We start from the raw sequence: 21,523 nt of genomic DNA, 5'->3' as shown, positions 1-21,523 counted from the left end.
TAGGCCTCTCTTTCCTGCATCTGTGCAAGCTTTTAAGGGGAGGAGAAGATTTCTGGGTCAAACTGTTGAATTTCATGGGGTGTTTCTGTCCTAGCAAACGGCTGAACAATTGTCCCCGAAAGGTTCTGATTGCCCCTGTTGGTTTTATTGCCCTCCTCTCAGTAACTCTGTGACTCTGCCCCACTCAGCCCCTCGGTGCTCCACAGAAAACCCCACCCATGACTGATTTGGCTGCTAATTCCCTTTTCCTTCCAGTTCTGACTTCAGTATCTGCTGCAGCCCCAGCTTTGGCAGCAGGTCGGAGGGGGCCCTGAGCTGTGCCTAGCTAAGGCCAGCTCTAACTGTGAGCCCAGCTTGCAGCGATGTCCCGGCAGCTGCCACCTCTGGGCTGTGCCCTGGGCACTGCCGCTCCCCTGGCAGCTCCTCCAGCCATCAGCAGGGCTCTAACAACGATTCTGTTCACCTTCTGCATAAACCTCAATGGCATGATGTACAGTGTACTTGTTGGGAATTGAGTTCTCATCTAATTTCTGTGCATTTCTCCCCTTTCCGTGAAGACCTTACCTGTTTGGAGCAGGATGTTTTTCCATAAAAGCTCCTTGGTGAGTTCCCAGTTCAAACCCAGCATGCCTATACTCCATTTGCTGTCCTCGCTGAAAATAACTCTGTGCTTAGACTTTTTAATTTTGGATGAATTTTTTGGTTTCGTTTGTTTACCTGCATGGCTGATCCATAGGTTTCCATGCACATAATTTCACTTTTAAACTATGGATGCGTGTTCACCATCAAGCATTGCAAAGAATTGAATTCCCTTTTTTTTCCCCTCTTCTTTTTACCTTTGAGAGTGCATTTAATTTTTAAGTAGCAGGGAAGTTGAAAAAATAAATTATTTCTAAGTGGGCAGAAATGATTGCAATGTCTTTCCAAACAAGCCTCTCTCTTTTTTTTCTATATTGCTTCCTTTATTATTGTAGCACTAAGTTGCTTACAGACAGAAAACATCGATGATGACCTCTGAAAAATAAGCCAGATTAACAGTGAGTAGGCAGTAAAGTACTGCAGTGAGAGGTGAAGCAGTAAAATGGGTACTGGGAAAAAAAAAAAAGGAACCTGATTACTCTGGAGAAAAAAAGTCATGGAACTGTCTGGGGTGAAAGGGATCTTCAAAATCATCTCGTTCCAACATGGGAAACAGATCTGTTAAAATTGGGATATTTGAAATAAAAGGGGGTTTCATTTTAATGTGAAAAAATGCAGCATATTATAAGAATACAGACAAGAGGAAATGCAGCATATTATAAGAATATAGACAAGAGGAAAAGCAAGTTTTAACAAGATTTTTGATGCTGGAGTTTGGTTCAGTATTTGGGCAGTGCTGCATCACCTCAGTCTCCACTTTATAACAGGATTGGGCTTAGATGCTGGAAGTTTTGGGTAATAAGAATGGAAGAAGTAGAAACACCTTAGAAAATTTAAAACTTCCAGCAAGAAGTTTTCTGGGGCTTGGGGTTTTGGGGTTTTTCTGTGGGTTTGGGATTTTCTCTTTGTTTTTAATTTAGCTGAGGGTATCTATTAACTGTGCCCACCAGGATCTGGTAGAATATTTGTACATGGCTCTTGGGTTTGCTCTGGAAGCTGGCACCATGTGTATCACCCTCAACGTCTCTATCAGAATATTCTCTTCAGAAAAAGAATTTGTTAAGAGCTTTGTAGGACACAGAATTCCCAGAGAAAGGCTGAGGAGGGATTTGGGAGCTGCGCCGGGAGAGGCAAAGGGAGGGGAGAGGAGAGGAGAGGAAAAAGGAAAGGAAAAGGAAAAGGAAAAGGAAAAGGAAAAGGAAAAGGAAAAGGAAAAGGAAAAGGAAAAGGAAAAGGAAAAGGAAAAGGAAGAAACTTTGCCTTATTTGTGGAGAATTTCTAGCTCCTGAAGTACCTCCCCAAGAACCATTTCTAAATGCAGTTTCTGGTGCACCAAAGAATTTTGCCTGGTGGTGATCTAAGAATTGCAGAGGCTCTGGAAGAAGAGTTTTGGCAGTGGATTTCTGAGCAAAGGCTGTGTGGGTCACCCCTGCAAGAACAGGAGACATCGTCAACCAGAAATGGTTTTAGATTGAAGGAAGATTAAAAGGCTGAGATTAAAGAGGGGAATATATGAAATAGGCTCCAAAATTGTTGCCTGTCTTTCACAAGACTCTTTTTGTGGTTTGTTTAATGCCAGTGCTAGCTCAGAAATATGGTCCTTACTCGTCTACAGAGAAATTAGGATAAAAAACACACTTTGGGTGGGGGAAGAAATCATGTTGTTTCCATTAAGGTCTTAATGAGACCTAAAATTCTGTAAACAAAATGGATGTTGATTTGACAGCTAAGTGCCTGGTGAAAAAAGGATCCTACCATTGCTTTTCATGCTTTTTCTTGCTTTATTCATGATCTGACAACTGGAAACATCTTTGTTTTCACATTTTAGGCACAACGATAAATGAATTAAAATTTCTGGACTTTCTGAGACAGATTTTTTTTGTAACTTTATGTGTAAATGCAAATGCCATGCAATATTTTTCTCCTGATACTTTTGTTGCTGCTTATGTAGTCAAGATAAAACTTTTCCCATCAGCAGTCATAGATGTTTCCATTTCAGTGGGTTTAGAGTGGGATAAGTGCTTTTGTTTTTATGAATCTCATATATTTGGGATATATTTGTTGGGAATATAAAATCAAAGCAATTTTTAATCTTTGCACACTGGTACTATTTGACTATAAATATTTGAATTATATATATAAGGCAGCTCCTTCATATCACATATATGCAATTTATTTATTGTTTTAAATCCATGTCACTTGTTTGACAATAGATTTAAAGATATATTTAAGAGCCAGAAGAATTTTGTGAGACATAAAGCTCCACAACTATGCTGCTCTTTAAATATTTTTAAAATATTTTGAGTATTAATTCTTACTAGTTAAATAATAATATTTAGTTAGTATATAAACTAATTAAATTATTAGTAACTATTTAGTGTTTTTACAAAGAGCTACCACAATGCATTTGCAGAGATTTTGGCAGAGTTTGATGCGTTACAAATTCGACAAGTGGGAGCTCTGAATGGTTTCAGTAGGTCTTAATCTGTTCTTACTGTGTTGGCAACATGAAAGAGCTTGCATGCTGAGCTCAGTCTCTTCATTGCTTTTTGAGCTCTGACAAAGTGATGTCTTCATTTTCTCCTTCAGTTTCCTCCCACCTCCTTTTGTGCCATCTCAGTAGAGAACGTCAGTGGGCCACATCTGTATCTACATCTCAGTGCTTTTGCATTTAAGATAGAAATAATCCTCCAAAGTGATGTCAGAACATTTAACAATAATACAAATTTCCCCAGATACATTCTATTCCTGATTTAGATTTCTGTATAGATCTCACTGGGGTGCAGCTACTGCTGTGTCTCACTGAATCCCAGGTGTGGTTGCACAGTGGAGTAGATCCAGAGAGGAAAAAGCAAACTGCCTTTTCATCCTCCTGATGTCTTAAATGCAGTGCTGTTGTTCCTAATGTTTGGGAGAAATGAGGAGTGAAATTATGATGGGGAATGTTTTGGTCCCAAGGGCTTCACTGTCTTGGTTTTAGCATTGACTCCCAAAAATCTGAATTTGTTGCTGCATCCCTTCTCAGGAAAACTATGGTACAATCTTTTGGAAGTTACTGTATTATGAAGATTCTTTTAAAGTAACTGTTTTGTAAAAGTGAGGCCAAATGTGCCTAAATTTCAGCTCTTGGAATAATTTATGAAGTGCTGACAAGCCAAGAGCAAGGCAAGAGCAGGAGTTCATAGCAGAAACAAGTCATTCACCAGCCACCTTCAACGTTATTGTTTTGTTATCATTTATAAAGCTGAGAGGGTGTTTGCATCTGCAGAATAATGGGGATTTATAGTTTCCAAGTTGTTAAAATATCCCAATCACATGCGAATATATTTTTCTAATGGCATTACTGTTACTGAAAATTAGTGGGCTTTGGAGGTTTGCTGGAGGAATGAAATTTGTGTTGGAATGTATTGATGAAAACTCAGGAATCGAGAAAAATGATGCTCAAATGAAAGATTCCTCAGCTACAAGAGACTCCAGAACAGACTTGTTGACATCTCAGCAGCATTTTCAGAAACGTGTCCAAGCCAATAAGATGCACAAATGGTTTTTGTTTGTTTGCTTGTCTTTGTTTGCTAGCAGGGCTGAGTTTAACCACATGAGTAATCGTGTTTTACAAGGTCTGCTCTTTCTGTCTACACAACATCATCCTCGAAGGGAAAAGCTCCTGGCACTGAAACCAACACTTAAGTGCTTGCCTTGAAAGATGCACATCCTAAAGACAAGATGGAAATAGAACTGAGCTCAGCCCATTTCCTCTAAGGCTGTTTATAATTGTGTTTGGTCGAACACAGGTCTGGGGACTCAGAGTGTGGAGAACTCTGGAAAAACGTGTTGAGTCCCAGGTTCACTTTGCTTCAAGGCTCGAAGGCAATCCTGTCTCTGTAGAACTTTACTCCAGTTTGTAGCTGAAAATAGCAGGTGTTTCCAATTTTTTAAAATTTTAAATTACTTCATTAACCTTGAAAAATCATTTAACAACATCAGAATTTGTTCAGTAAAAATTTAGAATATTAAGAATATTACGACAGTATAGAAAGATCCTTTTGTCGAGAGGAAGTGAACATGGCAGAGTCATACCTGTGCTCCTGGTTTGCTCTGTAGTGATTGATGGGTGACACTGTCCTGAATTCTGTATTAAACCAAATAATTTATTAATAGAAGTAAGCAACAAGACACTAATTCACTGATACATTTATGTTTTCATTTCCAAAGGAATATGTGTATGTGAATACTTGAAAAGTGAGAGCTAAAATAATTCTTAATATACAATTAGGTTAAAAATACTCTTTCTATGATAGATGATTATTTTAAAGTGAAAGAAATCCATTCTGATTTTTTTTGAGTAGCTAATAAACGCTTATTAATTAACACAATCACAATTTAAATATTCTAATACAGAAATGTGCCAGTGCAAGCAAGAGAATACATTTATAGGCAGGATCTTTTTGGAACACAGATTTCTGACCCAGTCGTCTGTAGCTGTAGGTTTAACAGTTGGATATTAAGTGCTTTGTGGTGGTTCAATACCAGAGTTACTGACTATAAATTCCAACTGCTCTTTTGGGACATTCCAGCTTCTCCCACATGTACAAGAGTTTCAGCTTGATCCAAGTCCATGTGACCATAGGCTTGCCATGTGTATGATCTGTTAGTATAAATTAAATAGCATTATAACCATACAGTGTTTTAATTGATTTCTGCTGTTTAAAAATATTCTTCTAGTGCTGAATTCCATATACCTGTGCACACACTTCTCAGAACTGGAGATTGTTATGTAAGATCCAGCTTAATGGGATGGTCTGATCACAGGCTGAAATTGTGTGGAAGAAGAAATTAATAGAAAGAAAAATGTAAAGAAGGGATGGGTAGGAAGAGAAGGGAGCAGTGAAATAGAGAGAAAAAAATATAAAAGAATTCAATTAAAAGGACTAGAACAAGGGGAACATGAAGAATGAAGAATCCTGTGTGGGTTTGTCAAACAGCTTTTCTCTTGAGGAAAGGGTGAAATCCTGATTTAATTAATGAGGCGTGGATAATGCTCTGCCCACAGTTTTGAGTTCTGCAGAGCAGAAACCTGCAGGTCCCTGTGAGGAGAAACACCTCAGAATGTCTCCGTAAACATCTTCATCCCCTGGATCTGCTCCATGCACATCGGGGTCAGGGCACAGTGCCTCAGTCTGCTTTGCCATGGTGGAATTCCTGCTGTGCTCTAACAGTGGCTCACGAGTGTGTGCATCCTTCCCTTCTCCTGTACCCTCTGCATGTCCCTCCTGCCCCCCTGTGTCACTCACCTCCCCTGGCTGTTCCTGACTTCCTTTGGAAAAAACAAGGGATATCGACCTGCAATGGCTGACCCAGAATCTGTGTTTTCATTCCCAAAGGATTTAGGATTTCTTTGTATTTACTTCAGAAGTTGTTTCTATTTAATGCAAATGTTCAGTGTTGGATCTTTTAAACAATTCAGTTCTCCATTATGAGCCAGTGCTGTTCTTCAAGTGAATGAGTTCAGTATTCCAGGGGAATTTAGGACCTGTTATTGGAAAACACTGAGCATCTGCAAATCCTGCTCAGCCTTGTGGGATCTGCAGATATTCCCCTTTTCTGAAGTAATATCTTAAAATTATTGTTAAGCAAGGGACATCTTAATTTTTTGAGAATTAACTGATACAATTCTATTTTGTTCTTTCTTTAAAGCAAATCCAAACCAGCTCCACAGATTTCACCCAGTAAGTCTGTGGGAGGGGAGTTTTGTGTTGCTGCAGTCTTTGGAGCTTCAAGGTCATGGTTTGCAAACAATTCTGGCCTCAAACGAGAAAAAGGTTGGTACCTCACAGAGCTGGGACTTGAATTTAAACTAAAATTCTTATTTTGTGGCAGTTCTAAGCAATTTGTGGATTTTGTTCCTTAAACTCAGGGGCAATTGAGAATTTCAGGAACGTGCTTGGGAATGCTTTTGGTAAAATGTACAAGAAATTTTAATTGGTGGAATGAATAATTGATCTTTTATTATGATCCAGTGACAGAAACCCAACTTCGATAGGTCAGTCCAAAGGTGTGAAGTGATACTGAAAAAAAAAGAGATAAAGATGAAACAACTTTGCTAAAGGCAAAGCAAATGGAAATGGCTAAAGCAAATGTACAAGATATGTTTGGAAATGTGTAATCCCCTGAACACACCTTGGTGAGAAACTTCTCTTGTATGAGATATTCATACAATTGTGTGAAAATTTTGTGTTTTGTACAATTTTCTCTTCGTCCCTCCAACCCTTTTACTACTTTCAATTCACATCATTACCTACAAGCAAAGAGATTAAAAGAACACAGAGCCTGCTATTTCTGCCAAAGCCTTTCCTGTTGCTGCTGCAATAAGCTTTTCCCTCTTTGTGCCCCCAGAGCAGTCCAAGCAGTTTGTGGTGGAGTCCCTGTACATCATCAGCTGCTACGGGAGCCTGGTGGAGCACGTGCTGGAGCCGCGGCCGCTCAGCACCGCGCCCAAGATCAGCGACGACACCCCCCTGGAGATGGGCACCTGCCCCAGGGCCAGCTGGCCTTTGGTTAGGTACCTCATCCCTGTGACTCTGCCTTCCCTCGTGCTTGGGATCTTTCTTTTCGAGTGAGCTGCATGGTGATTGTCACTCATGTAAAGGCTCCTGAGGGTTTTTGTTGGAGGAGAGAGATTCAAGCTTTGCTTTCCATACAGTTCTGTGCCTCAATGGGAACTGAGCCTCTAAATCCTTCTCTACACGTGGAGCTAGGCATGAGCATGTCTGTGAATCAATAGAGATCCTTATTAATTGGTGATTTTAAATGATCAGGTTGTAATTTTCTTTTTATGTAAGGACTAGGAACGATTATTTTGGTAGTGTTGAAGTACAGAATTCTGCTGTGAGACATGAGCAAGGTTCCCACGATGAAGCATTGTGAGTTTTCCTGTGAGCAGCTGAAGGTACCATTTCTAAAGACAGTAGAAGAAATTATTCCTGACATCTGGAAGAAAGTAAAGAAAAATTGATGAGAAAGTGTTGTCAGTGCTTTTGACGTTTTAAAATATTTTTCTATCGATTTTTCTTGGCTCCTACATTCCTTAGTGCTGCTTATGGCTGGAGTAGAGTGATCAATACTTGATTTACCAAGCTATTTAGGAATGGCCCACCCTAATTAAAATTACAACACAGACTTCGGGACCATTATTGTTGAAATGAGTAGGTTGTAATGGAATTGAAAATTCTAATTGGATCAATAATCCATAACTTTACACAGTTTTATTTTCACAGTAAGTGCTCAATGACTTCACAGGATGGAAGCAGTGGTAGTTAACAGAACAAAAAAGTTCCCCAGTTTCTCTTGTGTGTTTATATAACGTCAGCATGACATACAATGGTCCTAAACATATTCACCAACTTAATCTAAACCTCCTTCCTGGATTTTTTTATGCAATCCCTGCTGCAGTCAACCAAGTATTGTCTTTGCCTCACAATCTGCACGATTTGGCCCTGCTGCTCCACTGCCTGTGGTGGATTGCAGTGTTTGAACAAGCTAATTTAAATAATTACAAACATTTTGTGAGCTTGTATAGATAATTGCATGTGATGACAGAAACACTGATTTACATTCTCTGTATTAGCTGAAATATTAATAGTCTTGTGTTTTACCTCAGAACTCCTCAGTGGAATGAGCTCCAACCACCATTTAATGCAAACCATCCACTGCTCCTGGCTGCAGATGCTGTGCAGTACTACCAGTATCTTCTGGCTGGCTGTGAGTAGCTGACAACTTCTTGTCTTGTCTCATGTGCACGTTTTGAGCAGAGGGTGATTTTCCAAGTTGATTTTTCAGCCAATTTCAGTGGATGTTCAACCCCACAGCAGGGTTGTGTGTAACTCTGTTAGTAAGGATGGAACAGTGAATGTAGTTTTGGGATTTTTGCCATGAATCAGAGTTGTGGGGCTGTGAGAATCACCCAGCAGATCCCATGAAATCTTCAGGGTTTCCTCACCTCATTCCTTCTCATGCTTTTAGCCATTTCCTCCTGTGAATTCCATGCCCAGTAATGAGTGCATCTGCATTTCCCTCTCCCTGGGAGCTCCTGGTTACTGGGCTCCTTCCAGCCCCAGTCTCAGACAGCTGCCTCCCTCAGGAGCCCTGGCACTGCTGCCAGGGATGCTTGCCCACCTGCCTTGGGCTGTGTCTTGCCCAGCCACATCATTCCCAGAGAGCCAACATTTCATGGCATGGCATATTCAGAAACATTCATACACCTATAGCTCTCTATATGTGACATATCTCTATTATATAAATACACAAACCCACACATTTTTATAATGGTTTGCAGAAAAATGAGTATTTCTCTTTTATCTGACAATTTAAAAGAGAGAGGAGCACTAAGAGTGAGGAGCAGGTCTCTGTTCTGCCTAGGATCCAAGTGATGCAGCAGTTGAAGTCTCCCAGGGGAGCAGCTCCTGGCATCTGGTGAGGTTCTCCAGGGGAAACCAGAGCTGGGCACAGTTGTCAGTGCAGGCAGCTTTATGTGACAGGGGCACTTGAGATGCACCAAGTGGCCCTGTGGGCCAGGAGGCTCTTTGGGTGGGACTGGTGAAAGGGACACTGCTGCCAGATTGGGTCTGCTGTCCTACCTGTCCATCTGCTGCATCTGAGAGTTATGGAAACCTGCAAAGTTTGAGTCTTCCTCCTTCTGTGCCGCACAGAAAATTGGGATAAGACTCAAAGGGCACAAAAGAATATGAAAAAGTATTTGGCAGTGCACTGCACCATTAGATTGCATTTTGGCTGGATTTTTTTTTGCCAGATTCCTGCCTTGTTTCACTTGTATCCCACAGAGTGAAACCAGAGATGAGTATTGTGTGTTTTATTAACATTTTATTAACAGCTCAAATACTGTTACACAGCACAGTATGCAATGTATTTCAAATCATTTAGTACTGAAAACTTTTTAAAGAAAGAAGATTGAGTAGTAGCTAAATTCCAGCAAAATCATGAACTTAAAGGGGTTTTTCATATTTGATTGAATTATCCCTTGTTTCTTTTGTGTGACTTGTGTACCTTTCACATGTTGTTTGCATGTTTGAATTGACACAGTCACGTTCATGGCACATAATGGAATTGCCATGGAAATAGGTTACCTTGCATCACCAGAAAGTCTGACATCCTCACTTCATGTTTATTTCCTTTCTTCCTCATCTCTCCACTTTGAATTCATTTTTCCATTGCCCAGTGGATGCAATATCTGAAACGTGGCCAATTAAAGAACTTGTGCTATTAGAATTATTAGGCTTTTAACTCAGATTTTAATTCATATATTAGGAATTCTTTAAGCTGGATGTGAAATGGAAAGAATAATAGAATAATAACCACTGAAGACATCAGAGTATCTAAAGGACATAATTCAAATGGCAGTCTGGTTATCTTTGAACTTCTGTCTCCTGGATTTATTCAGGCTGAAGCTCCTCACTGAAGTCCCTGACAATGTCACCCAAGCAGCTTTCCCACAAAAGCCACCTGTTAGAGAGCTGCTAAGCCCAGCTCAGGCTCTGCTCACCTGCAGCTCTGCCCTGGGCTGCCTTTAGCTGCAGCCTGCCTTTGCTGTGCTCTCTTCCTGGGGGCTCTAATTGCCAGCAAATGGCCCAGCCGGGGCCGAGGGGGGCTGGTCCATCTGTCTGCCACGTCAGTGTGAGAGGAGCCTGGCGCCGTTTCAGGGTCACTATTTGTGGCTGTCTCTGGAGGTAGAATGCAGCAGTTTCTCTCCGTTTCTGTATAGCATTTCTGCCAATTGTTTGGCTCCATTAAGTGTGCAGGGGAAATAAAAGCCTGAATGACCAAGTCACAAGGGGGTATGGATAGACCCTTTCTTTGTCCACACTCAGAACATTGCATTAGGTCTCATTATCCATTTATAATAAGTGACCTTTGGCCCCTGGGTCATTGAAAAACCCTCAGTGTGCTTTTTAGCACAGAGTACCTCTGTCAGCAGCCGGGCAGAACAATGAGACGTCTGGCAGGCTGCTTGGAGGGCTGCACGGCCAGGTTTTCATAAATAAGAGGTTTGATGCCAAAACACAAGGCCAAAATCTTCCTTAGTCTTTGAAAAATATAAACCAGGCTGGTGACTTCTTATGCTAAACAGAGAATATTCAAAAAACCCTTGCTTTAGGTTATCAACACATGGTTCAGCTTTTAATATTTTTAAAGAATCTGAAAGTTTTATTTGCAGCTAGAAAGGAAGGAACAAGGAACCATTGTTTGAAGAAATGTTTTGTACAACAAGTGTCCAAGACCTTTATCCCAAGGGTATTTGTAAGTGGATCAGCACAGCTGTTTCCTTGCTTTGAGGTCATCTGTGACATCTGCTGCAGAAACCTGCAGCAGTGTGTGCAGCTCGTGTCTACCTGAGCACATCAGCACAGCTCGGGCTGCTGCACAGGTGAGAAAGTGGCACGTGAGGGATTTACAGCTTTCTGGAAGTTCATGGCTTGAAAGTGAACTTGCATGTTAAATTCCACAAGCTGCTGGCCTGCAGGAATTGTCAGCATCCTGCTGCAAGCTCTGCAGTGGGTCAGAGAGAGTATCTCCAGTCCTGAGAGCTCCTTCTGGCAGAGCAGATTCCAGGCTCACTTGTTCCCCTGAGTCCATCCCACAAACCCCTGGATTAATGACAATCCTCAGGTTTTCAGTGCTGGGTTTTAGGTATCAGAGATTTCTCTACACTCCTCACATTTGGTACATAATATTCTACCTTATTTGTGTTTCTAATATTCCCTCTTTAGTCACCTGTGTCCTGAGCAACTTCCAAATCTAACCAGAACAGAAGGGAATCTAAGTCACATTTTATTCTTCCTGGATGTTTTTGCTATAACATAAAGAACATCACGTGGTGTTGTTAAACTGTCCTGGCAGTGGGAGGAGAGTTGTGCCAGGCACTGCACATGTGCACAGGAGGGTTTTGGTGTCCACAGGAACTTGCAATGTTAGAGCTTTCTCCACAGAATTGCCAAGTTTTGTCATTAATTACTCTTTAAATCCTGCCTTCTTCCTGCTGTTTGCTACTTAGGAATTAAGGTGCTTTGGGTTGTATAAACTCCTGAGGATGCTGTTAAGATGTCCATGGCAATATCCTGGTTGTGTTCTTTCCTCTCTTTCACCAGGCCCTGAAGTTTTGTATATTTGCCTGACTTATCCCTTGTCTCCTTTGTGTGACTTGTGTACCTTTCACATGTTGTTTGCATGTTTGAATTACACAGTCAGTGTTCATGGCACATAATGGAATTACCATGGAAATAGGTAACTTTGCATCCCAGAAAGTCTGACATCCTCATTCCATATTTATTTCCTTTCTTCCTCATCTCTCCACTCTGAATTCACTTCTCTGTTGCATGGTAGATGCAATATCTGAAACGTGGCCAATTAGCACATTAATGAATAAACCCCCTAAAATTGACCAAAAGCTGCCCCAAAAAGACATTGGATAGATTGAGATCTGGTTTCTCTCCTCTGGCTCTGCAAAGGACACCTTCACATTCCAAGCAAGAGTTTTGGCTCATCAGGACCAATTTCATGGCCACAGCCTACAGTTGTCAGAAGTGGGCCAGTGACAAGAATTAATATATTAACTGGTGTGCAGTACTCTGACAAATTGCTTACTAAATACATCAAAATTGATTGGGCATTCTGTGTTTAAATTGACAAATGACTGCATTAGGGGAAGGAGGGAAATCCATTAATTACAGCTGCCCTCAACCATAGGAAATGTAATCGTATAAATATAGATTTTGTTAAAACAAAAGTCTGTACTTTACTCCCGTGTTGCTGGTAAGTGTACTTGCACCTCTTTGCTATTAAACCTGCAATAGGAGGTTTTGAAGACAGATCTTTGCAATTGGCTTTTAAATAATCAAAGAGCATTTCTGTTGTGTTAAAAGGAAAGATGCAGTGTTTCTGCATCCCGCTCTGACCACTTCTGGAAATTGTTTCTCTCTCAGAAAAATGGACCTGTAGCTGAGGCTTCTGCTGTCTCATTAATTGTTTATTCTTAATGCAATGTCATTTGTATTCCAAGATATGAGCAAGCGAACCAGCACTCTGTATTCTCCTTCCCTGTCCCTGTACTGCTCTCCAAGTCATACTTGCAGGGCTGTTACATTTTTCTGAGTAAGAATTTGCACTTGAGTTAGGCCTGAAGATACAATCAGTTTTATAGGCTTCGTTAAGGGATTCTTGAAAAGATTAAGGCCTGTATTTATAGCTGCCTTTGACTTTTGGCTGTTATAACAGATTTTCATTTCTGGACCAACTGTTGCACATATCTTGTGTTTCACTGAAAATGGTTTTCATTACAAGTCCAATTTAGTAACTGTCCATTGTCTTCAAAGGGAGGGGGTGAGCCTTTCCCTGCTGTTTGTTTGGGTTAAATGATAACACCATTTATACAGATAATCTCTGTAGCTCTGACATCATGTTTGCACTTCCTGCTCCCTCTAATGAAAGCTGTTCACCCTGGGCAAGACTTCTGTCTCCAAGCAGCATTGTGGTTCTTTATGGCCCCTTTTTATATTCCTTTCATACATTCCATTGACAGAAATGAAAATTACATCCACAGAGCTAGTGAGTATTGTGGAAAGTCTGAGGGTAAGATAGTGTGAGAGAGTGTATTAAATACCTGTGAATATGTGCTGTGAACACAGACACTGTGAAAACCAAGCTGTGATGCCTGGAATGACAGCCAAGGAGTGGCACAGGAGGAATCTGGACATTCTGGTCCTTCAGCCCTCCTCAGTGCACAGCAGGGAGAGGTGCTGCTCTGCTCACAGCTGAACGAACTGGACTGATAATCCCATTTTGTGCTGTTCCTTTTCTTTCTTACATTCTTTTGAGGGTGCATCTTTAGCAGTGGATCTGGGATGGAGGAATGCAGGTGCTGGTACATCCCTTTCTATAGATGTAACGAGAGAGTTGTGTAGCATTTGTGGGAGGCCAGAGCTGCTCTTGCTCTGGGTATGTTCAATGTCTGTCACAACAAGCTGGGTTTCAAACAGTAAAACTGATCAAAAGCAGAGCCTGTGCAGTAACAACAATTACTCTGCTGTGTGGTTACGAGGTGTTCAAAGCCTTTCTGCTCTGGCTCTGTGGCAGGGCCACGCTCAAGCAGCAGCTTGGGGCACTTTCAGCTGCTCCATTCCAGCATCTCTGCTGGGCTTTACTGGTTCTGCACTTGGCCAGTTGAACAGAGCCCATTTCTGGAGTCCACCCCTATCCAAACCCAGCTCTGACCTTGCCCTGGAGTGGGGGAGTTTCATCTGAGTTCACCTGAGCTGCTGTGGAGAGGAGCTGGAACAAGCCATGGGATGTGGGTGAACATTTCCACCTGCCTCATCTTCCTGTGCTGGTCAGGATGTGAATGGTGCCCAAACTCCTGCCCTTCTTCTGTACCCAGTGCCACAGGTGAGGGCCTTGCCACCGGGTTGTGTCAGTTGAGTGCCCCAGGCTTAAAACTGCAAAATCAGAGTGCCAGAGAATCCATTTTCTAGATTCCCACTTCGCCATTTTATTCTTTCTACCCAATGTTTCCTCAAGTCAGTGGATAATTTTCATGAAATTCTACTTTATTATAGTACTACTGTATTATATGTATGTGTGTGTGTATATATATATATAAAATTTAAAAAAACCAAACCCTAAGGCTACAACATTCCTGGAGAAAACTGATTCCAAGCAGGCATTTCTCATAGTGTGTTTGGGGTTTCCTGGACAGAGTCACAAATGGTGAAAATGGAATTTTCAAGTTTGCTTCTTACACTTGGAGGCGTGACAGATTGCAGGTTAATCTGCCTCCCCTTCCTCTTCCAGAAAAGGTGTTTCTAATGAAATTGAGTTCATGGTATTTTGGTTTAGGGAAAACTACATTTCCCTGAAACTGTAGCCTGCACTTTCTGCTCCCTGCAAGAACCAGGACTGAGTGTTAAAGGAAGCAGATTTAATTTCTGGCTGAGCACTGAGTGATTGGAGAAAATGTGTAAATCGTCGAGTGAGCAGTGGAGTAAGTCACGATGCATTCTTGTGAAATATTTGTGAAATCATAGAGCTGACAGTGAGCTCTGCAAGGTGCATTGGCTGCTGGGAATGTGCCTGTTGAGGTTCTGATGCAGGGCCAGCCCTGGGCCTGTGCGTGGCTTCCTCAGCTCAGCCCCAGCTCGCCGTCCCCAACGCGCCGGCCGCTGGAAACCGCGCCGGCACAGCGACTCAAACACTTTCAGATGTGTACAAACAACAGTAATGAACACGGGCACATGCTGAAATGGTTCTTTCCTCCCCTTGCATGGTCATCTGGAAGTCCTTAGAGCGGGGTCCGTGAGCACGCAGGGGTCAGTTTTCAAAGCGGCGCGCGGGGATTTCGCCGCGCGCCGCCCGTTGCCGTTAATGGGAGTCAAACGGGTAAATCCCCACGCACCGCTTTGAAAATTTACTACTAAGCCTCTTGACTTCTCACTACATACTTTGATTGTAACAGTAATCCATGGTTAACATAATTTTCCCGACAATAATGTCAAACATACTTTTGAAGTCGGTGAATTATAGAAATAGTTACCTCTTCCATAATTCTTTAAAGATGGCCATCAGATGGATTTCACCGTGGCTTCGTGCAGTTGAAATTATTCTTTAACTCAGAAAAGAATATATTTGTTCTGTTGTGGTGCCGAACTGATTGTCTGCTCACAGTCTGAGTGTTGAGCAGCTTTAAGGTGCTCCATCCTGTGAATAACATCAGGTTCTGGCTCTGCACAGATTTAAAAGTGCATTGTACTAGGCTGGTCTCCTAAGGGAACCTTGGAGATGGAAGCTGAAATTAAGCCCAGGGAATGTATACCAGTCTTCCTTGGGGAAAAAAATCCAGGCTGTTGACTATCAGACCAGTGTGAGTAAGGAGCAAGTAAAGCAGTCATCCAAAAAAATCTAAGAAGAATTAATTTTCTCATTACAGACCTACCTATGTCTTTATTAAAGTGCTGATACAGAGAGTGGATGGTCCATAAAGCACCAAATAAACTGTGGACAGTACACAAATAATGAATGAATCCAGCTCTAATCAATTGGTGGTGTGGAGTAACTGTCAGTCTGGCTAAACTCCTGCTTTATGGCACTTTTTAAGCTTAATTTTATTATATTTATGCGTTTGAGAATCTCAGAAAGTCCTAACAGGAAAAAAATGAGCAGGGAGTAGTTTTGGGTAAAAGAGGAGATTTTAATTTGCGTGCCATGCTCCTGTGGGAGTTTACAAGCTGAAAACTGCATTGAAACCAGAACTTTGTTCAGGAACGTGCAGCCACAAGAAAAATTACATGGAGCATATCTCCAGCCTACAAACAGTTTATTGTTAACAGGGCTGGGAGTGTTCTGGCCAAAATGAAATCCTGGCCTTTGCTTTGTTGTCACACTTGAGCAGGGGTAGAGCCAGAGGCACAGAGCACCAGCTCTGACACAAACCCACACAGCCTGTGCTGGATGTGAGCTCCACAAGGGTGGGACACCAAAAGCACCCCCTGACAGAGCTGAGATCACATCAGAAACAGGGAAGAATGGTGAATTGGTGAATTTGGTGTGGCTCCATGGAGACCTGAACCAGAACCATCACATCCTGCTGTGGAACAAAGCATGAAGGAAATAATTCAAATTGTGGAGCTGAGTTTTCCAGCACAAGGACCCCTGGAGTTGGTTTGCAATCGTGTGATTACCTCAGGTCTCTGCAGCACCTAGATGTACCTGAGGAACCAGAGAAAAAGCATCAAAATCAGGTGTTAAGGTGGGGTTTCTATGAAAACAAGGGTTATGTCATTTTTATCCTGTGTACCTGTTCACCACAGACATCACTGGAGATTGCAGGGGTTATTTAAGAGTACATTGTCCTGTTCCTACTGCATTTTAGAAACTCATTTGACGTTATTAACGTTAATTCTATTAAATTATAATTATGGAGATGGAAAAGGCAAGCTCTCTGGGTGTCTGCAGGCATGTGCACAGCAGGCAGCACCAAACAAACAGGCTTTGTGGTGCTCAGATGCCTTTGTTTGCTCTTAATTTGGACAAACATGCAGCCCTTAGAGAACAGCACATTGGGAATTTCATATATAACTCTCAATTAAATTGAATTGTGCAAAGCTTATTTCTATAAATGAGAAAATTAAAACCTTTTGGTTCAAGAAGTACACAAAACTAAGTAAAACTAATGATTTATTGTTCCCAAATTAAAGCCATAAGTGCACACACTACAATTGAACTGTAGTGGTTCTTTGTTCCAACACTTTTATGCTGCTGAAAGATGATAATTTATAATCCTTGAAGAAAGACTTGTCTTAGCTTTAGGTATTTATTGTATAATTAGCCCATCCATGAACAAACCCACTGTGTGTTAATTCCAGTATTCCTCCAGTGTGTATTTATCTAGCTCTTGCTCTCGTGGCAGGAATGTCTGTGCAAATTATTTGAGATTAATACAAATTGTTTGTTTTCTCTACTTGTCAGTAAATATCAGGGAGAAGTTTCTAAACAATGAGGGGATTTTTTCATACTTATTCATGGACCTGTGTGAATCAGGTCTGGAATTCCAGGGGAATATCAGCTCTGCTGCATTTCAGCCTTTGCTTTGGCTTGTGTTGCCACTTGTGTCTCCACAGTCCCTTCTGTGCAGTTTTCCTGGCACTAACAATTATCACACAAATAACTTCATTTGCAATGTGCTTTTTCCAGATGCAATCCTCCTTCACTAGAATGGTAACATCAGCCCTGTCAGTGCAGAGAAGGGAGGCTTGGAGGAGGACAGAGGAAAGGTGCCATTGTTACTTCTGAGCAGCTCAAAGATCCTTTTTGCCCCTTGCCAAATATTGATGGCAAAACTCTGATTTTTGCTCTAGGTATCAGTCCAGTTTTACAGAAGTGTCCTTGAATTTTGAATTTTGGATTGATTTAATAAGCAGACTGTAGGAACTCATGTCCTGTCATACTGCACAGACAGAAGCTGTGTGTTTGAATTCTCACCTTAGATTTTTAGTAAGCACTTATTTTTTGTACTTTTTCACTTTGTGTATTTCTAGGTTAAACAGACTCATTTGGAGTCTGATATTTGATGTGTTTGTTCCAGATGTTGGTGTGAGAGCAGAAAAAGTTAAAATTTAGCATAGCTCAGACGTAAGGCATTGAATTGATTATTTTAGGAAGGTACAAGCCACCTGCAATTGCAGTAAAATATCTCTGTGCAGCCAAGGCTTTCTTGCTCCTGCTCTGTGTCTGCTCCATTTGTGACTTTTCCAATGAAAGAGAAATTACAGGAGGACCAGTAAAAAACATTTGCTACAAAGCTTTGCAAGAATTGGAATTTTATTACTTGTTATCCTGCATGGTTGGGAAACTCTCCATAAATTTAAAATACTCCGTGCTGCAGCATCAGAATAACCTCACTGATGGGTGAGAGTGTGTTGTAATTTCCAGTGTGAATTCAGATTTTCAAAGAATTAAGCTGGAAGATAAGAGATTACTCCTGAGCCTGAATTCCTGGAAATGTCCTTCCAGGGTTAAATTAATCTTGTCTTGGAGTTTGATATGGATGTGAGAGGTGTGTGCCCAGAAAAGGGGGCAAAGAGGAAAAGGGGAAAAAAAGGAAAAGGGGGAAAAAAGGAAAAGGGGGCTTTACATTTTTACACTGTGTTTGTTCCTACAGCTTCAAGGGCATTTTCACCATGGAAAAATGTGCCCATATGTAGATGTGTAACAGGCAGCACAGGGATGGCAGCTCTCCAGCCAGGATCACTTCTGATAAGGTCACTTCTCCCAGCACACTGCACATTCCCACTGGGAATGGTGGTGAGCTGGGCTCCCCCATCCCAAGCAGCCCCTCCAAACTGCTTTTGTGCTAGGTGTGGCACAGAAATGCTGCTTTATTAAACAGCCAAATAAATGACTGAGGGCTGACCTCAGCTGAGGCTTTATCACTGCTGCCCTGCTGCTGAACTCTCAGGCAGAGCTTTTCCATGGAATTCAGCATTTCATCACTCCTGGGTGGAAAGAGTTAATGCTGTGCTCGGAAGCTGCGTGGAAACACAAGACCTGTGGCTCCTCAGGGAAAGGCTTCCAGTGCAGCACCAAAACGAATCATTTGTTCAGCTTTCCAGTTGTTTTTTTCAAATTTCTTTCTCACTGTAAAGCCATCTTGAATCTCCAGTAAAATGTAAAAGTATTCCCCAAGGGAGAAATACAGCGACCAAGCAGGGGGGATGCTGCTCCCTGGGCTGTGGTTTTGCAGCTTCCCTAATCTTGACAGCTCTGGTAGTTGCCCTTGGGATAGAAAGAACAAAAAAAATTCAGATCAGTCCATAAAGTTCCTGTTGGTTTGAAAGCAAAACCATCTGCTGGAGCCATGGAGTTTGTTAGGGAGTTCAGTAAAAGGAGAGCCTGCAGTTGATCAGCTGTGCTCTCTGAAACAGGCAGGAGGGTCCAGAGTGGGGAGCCAGGAGATGTGGGGAGCATGAGGGCAACAGCACAATGAGTCAAAATAATGGGCTTGTTTCTTTGGTTTCAAGCACAAACTTTGAGGGAGAGAAGTGGGTGCTGTGATTTCAAATTGAGATTGTACTGTGGATCCTCAGGAAGGAGTGTGAGTTCTCCAGCAGGAGTTTGGACTAGACAGACACGTCCCTCAGCCATTCAGTCTCTCATGGATGTAAGGAAGCAGATGGAGGTGGTTGCTGATTGTCTGAAAACTGGTGCAGACAACGCTGAGATGACACCTGGGGCTGTCAGCATGCCATTCAGTCTCTCATGGATGTAAGGAAGCAGATGGAGGTGGTTGCTGTATTGTCTGAAAACTGGTGAAGACAAAGCTGAGATGACACCTGGGGCTGTCAGCAGGGGCGTGCACAGGCACAGACTGGGGATTGCAGGGAAAGTGGCAGGTCACAGCACCTCAGCATGGTTTGGGGTGGCAGAGACATTAAAGATCTTTTATTCCCCCCCTGCCATGGCAGGGACACCTCTCGCTGTCCCAGTTGCTCCAAGCCCATCCAGCCTGGCCTTGGGCACTGCCAGGGATCCAGGGGCAGCCCCAGCTGCTCTGGGCACCTGTGCCAGGGCCTGCCCACCCTCACAGGGGTGAATTTCTTCCTAATATAAAAACTGGTGCTTTATCATAGAAGCACAGAACCATTAAGGTTGGAAAAGACTTCCAAATCCATCAAGTCCAACCCATGCCCACTAAACCATACCTTGAGGTGCCATCTCTGCTTGTTTGAACCCTTCCAGGGGTGGTCACTCCACCACTTCCCTGGGCAGCCTCTTCCATTCCTTGACCACTCCTTTTCAGTGTAGAAATTTTTCCTAATATCCAACCCGAGCTTCCTTTTTAAGAATATGTCCTAATTTTTGTGGCACTTGGAATAATTCTGGACTAAGTTGGGCCCTGAGCTGAATTTGGGACGTTGCAGGTTTGACAATATGGACACTCTGTGATCCAGTAGCTTCAGATAGTGACACACAAAACAGGATGGAAATCTCTTTATTCCGTATAGTGTATGGATTTCTGCAAAGCTGTTTGCATTACAGAGGCACCATTCTGTATTTATGGCTACCATTGTGTCTGCTTTGCCATTAAAACTCCAATTATTGGGGGTTTAGTACATGGCTGTAAAAATTTGTAGTGGTTGGAAGCTTGACACATAAAGGTCAACCCTGCAATAATAATAGTTTTAAAAAATTTTCAAAACCTTGATTATAAAATGTGGGAATGTAAAAATACTTTGGTATTTTAAGAACTTCACGTTAAAAGAAGAGGAGCCATTGGGTTATCCTGGTGGCTGTATGGATACATCCAAGTCAAAGAGCAGGACTCTTTTCATCCCTTTCATGTCAATATTTGAGCTCTTTCTGCACTCCTAAAAAATTTGTTGTCACAGATTTAGGAAAACACACATTGCTGTGCTATTAACTTATTTTAAAAGCTTTTTTTTAAATTCATTTAACACTAGGTCTGATTTTGTGTCTTGTGGGTTTTTTCCAGTGGTGCCTCCTGGGAGCCCTGGGCCCATCACCCGGCACGAGTCCTACGACAGCCTGGCCTCTGACCACAGCGGGCAGGAGGATGAGGAGTGGCTGTCACAGGTATGCTCTGGGGGCTTCCAGGCCACCAAAACACCCCTGGGAGCCACTGGAAGCAAAACTCATCACTTTCCTCCAAATGGGAGGAAACTTCCAACAGCCAGGGTGTTGCTGTGTGTGGAGCTGACTCCGCTGCTGAGCGTGGGCAGGGATCTGATGGTCCCAAACCAGACCAAGCCCCAGAATTCCTGACACAATCACATCCCTGGGAAGCCCAGCAGGAAGGGGAAGTTTCAGCTGGCAACAGCAAGTGACCTGCATCCCTTTTTCTCCTGGTCCTTTTTGGGCAGGGATGAAGGAAGGTGGCAGAATGGTGGGGCCCTTCCTTTGACCATAAAAATGGGGCACTAGCTGGTTTGCTTCCTTCCTTCCCTGGTTATCATTTCCTACTGAGAATTCCTGTAGGAATTCCTGACTTCTGGCCAGATAGAAATACTGTATTCCTTTAAAACTATCATGCTTGGTGGAGGATTTTTATATGAGGTCTAATCTTTGTCTTGTTATCCAATCTTGCTTTGTCTCAGTCAATGAAGCTTCTCTAGAAGAACTCAGTAAATATTTGACCATTTGGCTCAAAACAGAACTCACTGTAAGAATGTAGGTCATGAATAATACACTGAGAATTAGTTCCTGTTAGAAATGAAAGGTTAGAGTTAAATAAATAAATTAAATTTACAAATGCTGTGGATTTGCCAAAGCAATTACAAGGTACCTGATCCATGGAATTCACCCTGAC

At 42.1% G+C, this 21,523-nt stretch overlaps 1 protein-coding gene across 13 annotated transcripts in view; it reads left to right on the top strand.

Moving 5' to 3' along the window:
- Nucleotides 1-21,523, top strand: part of BCAS3 (BCAS3 microtubule associated cell migration factor) — a 299,564-nt gene that overhangs the window by 101,233 nt on the left and 176,808 nt on the right. For 11 of the 13 annotated variants that reach the window (XR_005628832.1, XM_039720696.1, XM_039720698.1 and 8 more), the window contains 5 exons: nucleotides 558-602; nucleotides 6,334-6,458; nucleotides 7,033-7,198; nucleotides 8,297-8,397; nucleotides 20,690-20,790. Coding sequence is in view for 12 of the 13 variants with exons in the window: in XM_039720696.1 (XP_039576630.1) it covers nucleotides 558-602; nucleotides 6,334-6,458; nucleotides 7,033-7,198; nucleotides 8,297-8,397; nucleotides 20,690-20,790 (538 nt within the window). In the remaining variant the exon portion in view is untranslated. The remainder of the gene's footprint in view (nucleotides 1-557; nucleotides 603-6,333; nucleotides 6,459-7,032; nucleotides 7,199-8,296; nucleotides 8,398-20,689; nucleotides 20,791-21,523) is intronic. The other 2 variants (XM_039720699.1, XM_039720697.1) reach the window with 1 other exon arrangement.

The sequence above is a fragment of the Passer montanus genome, unplaced genomic scaffold, assembly GCF_014805655.1.
Source record: "Passer montanus isolate IOZ18808 unplaced genomic scaffold, ASM1480565v1 scaffold44, whole genome shotgun sequence".
In the NCBI taxonomy this organism is placed as follows: domain Eukaryota; kingdom Metazoa; phylum Chordata; class Aves; order Passeriformes; family Passeridae; genus Passer; species Passer montanus.
This window is presented reverse-complemented; position numbering and strand designations above follow the sequence as displayed.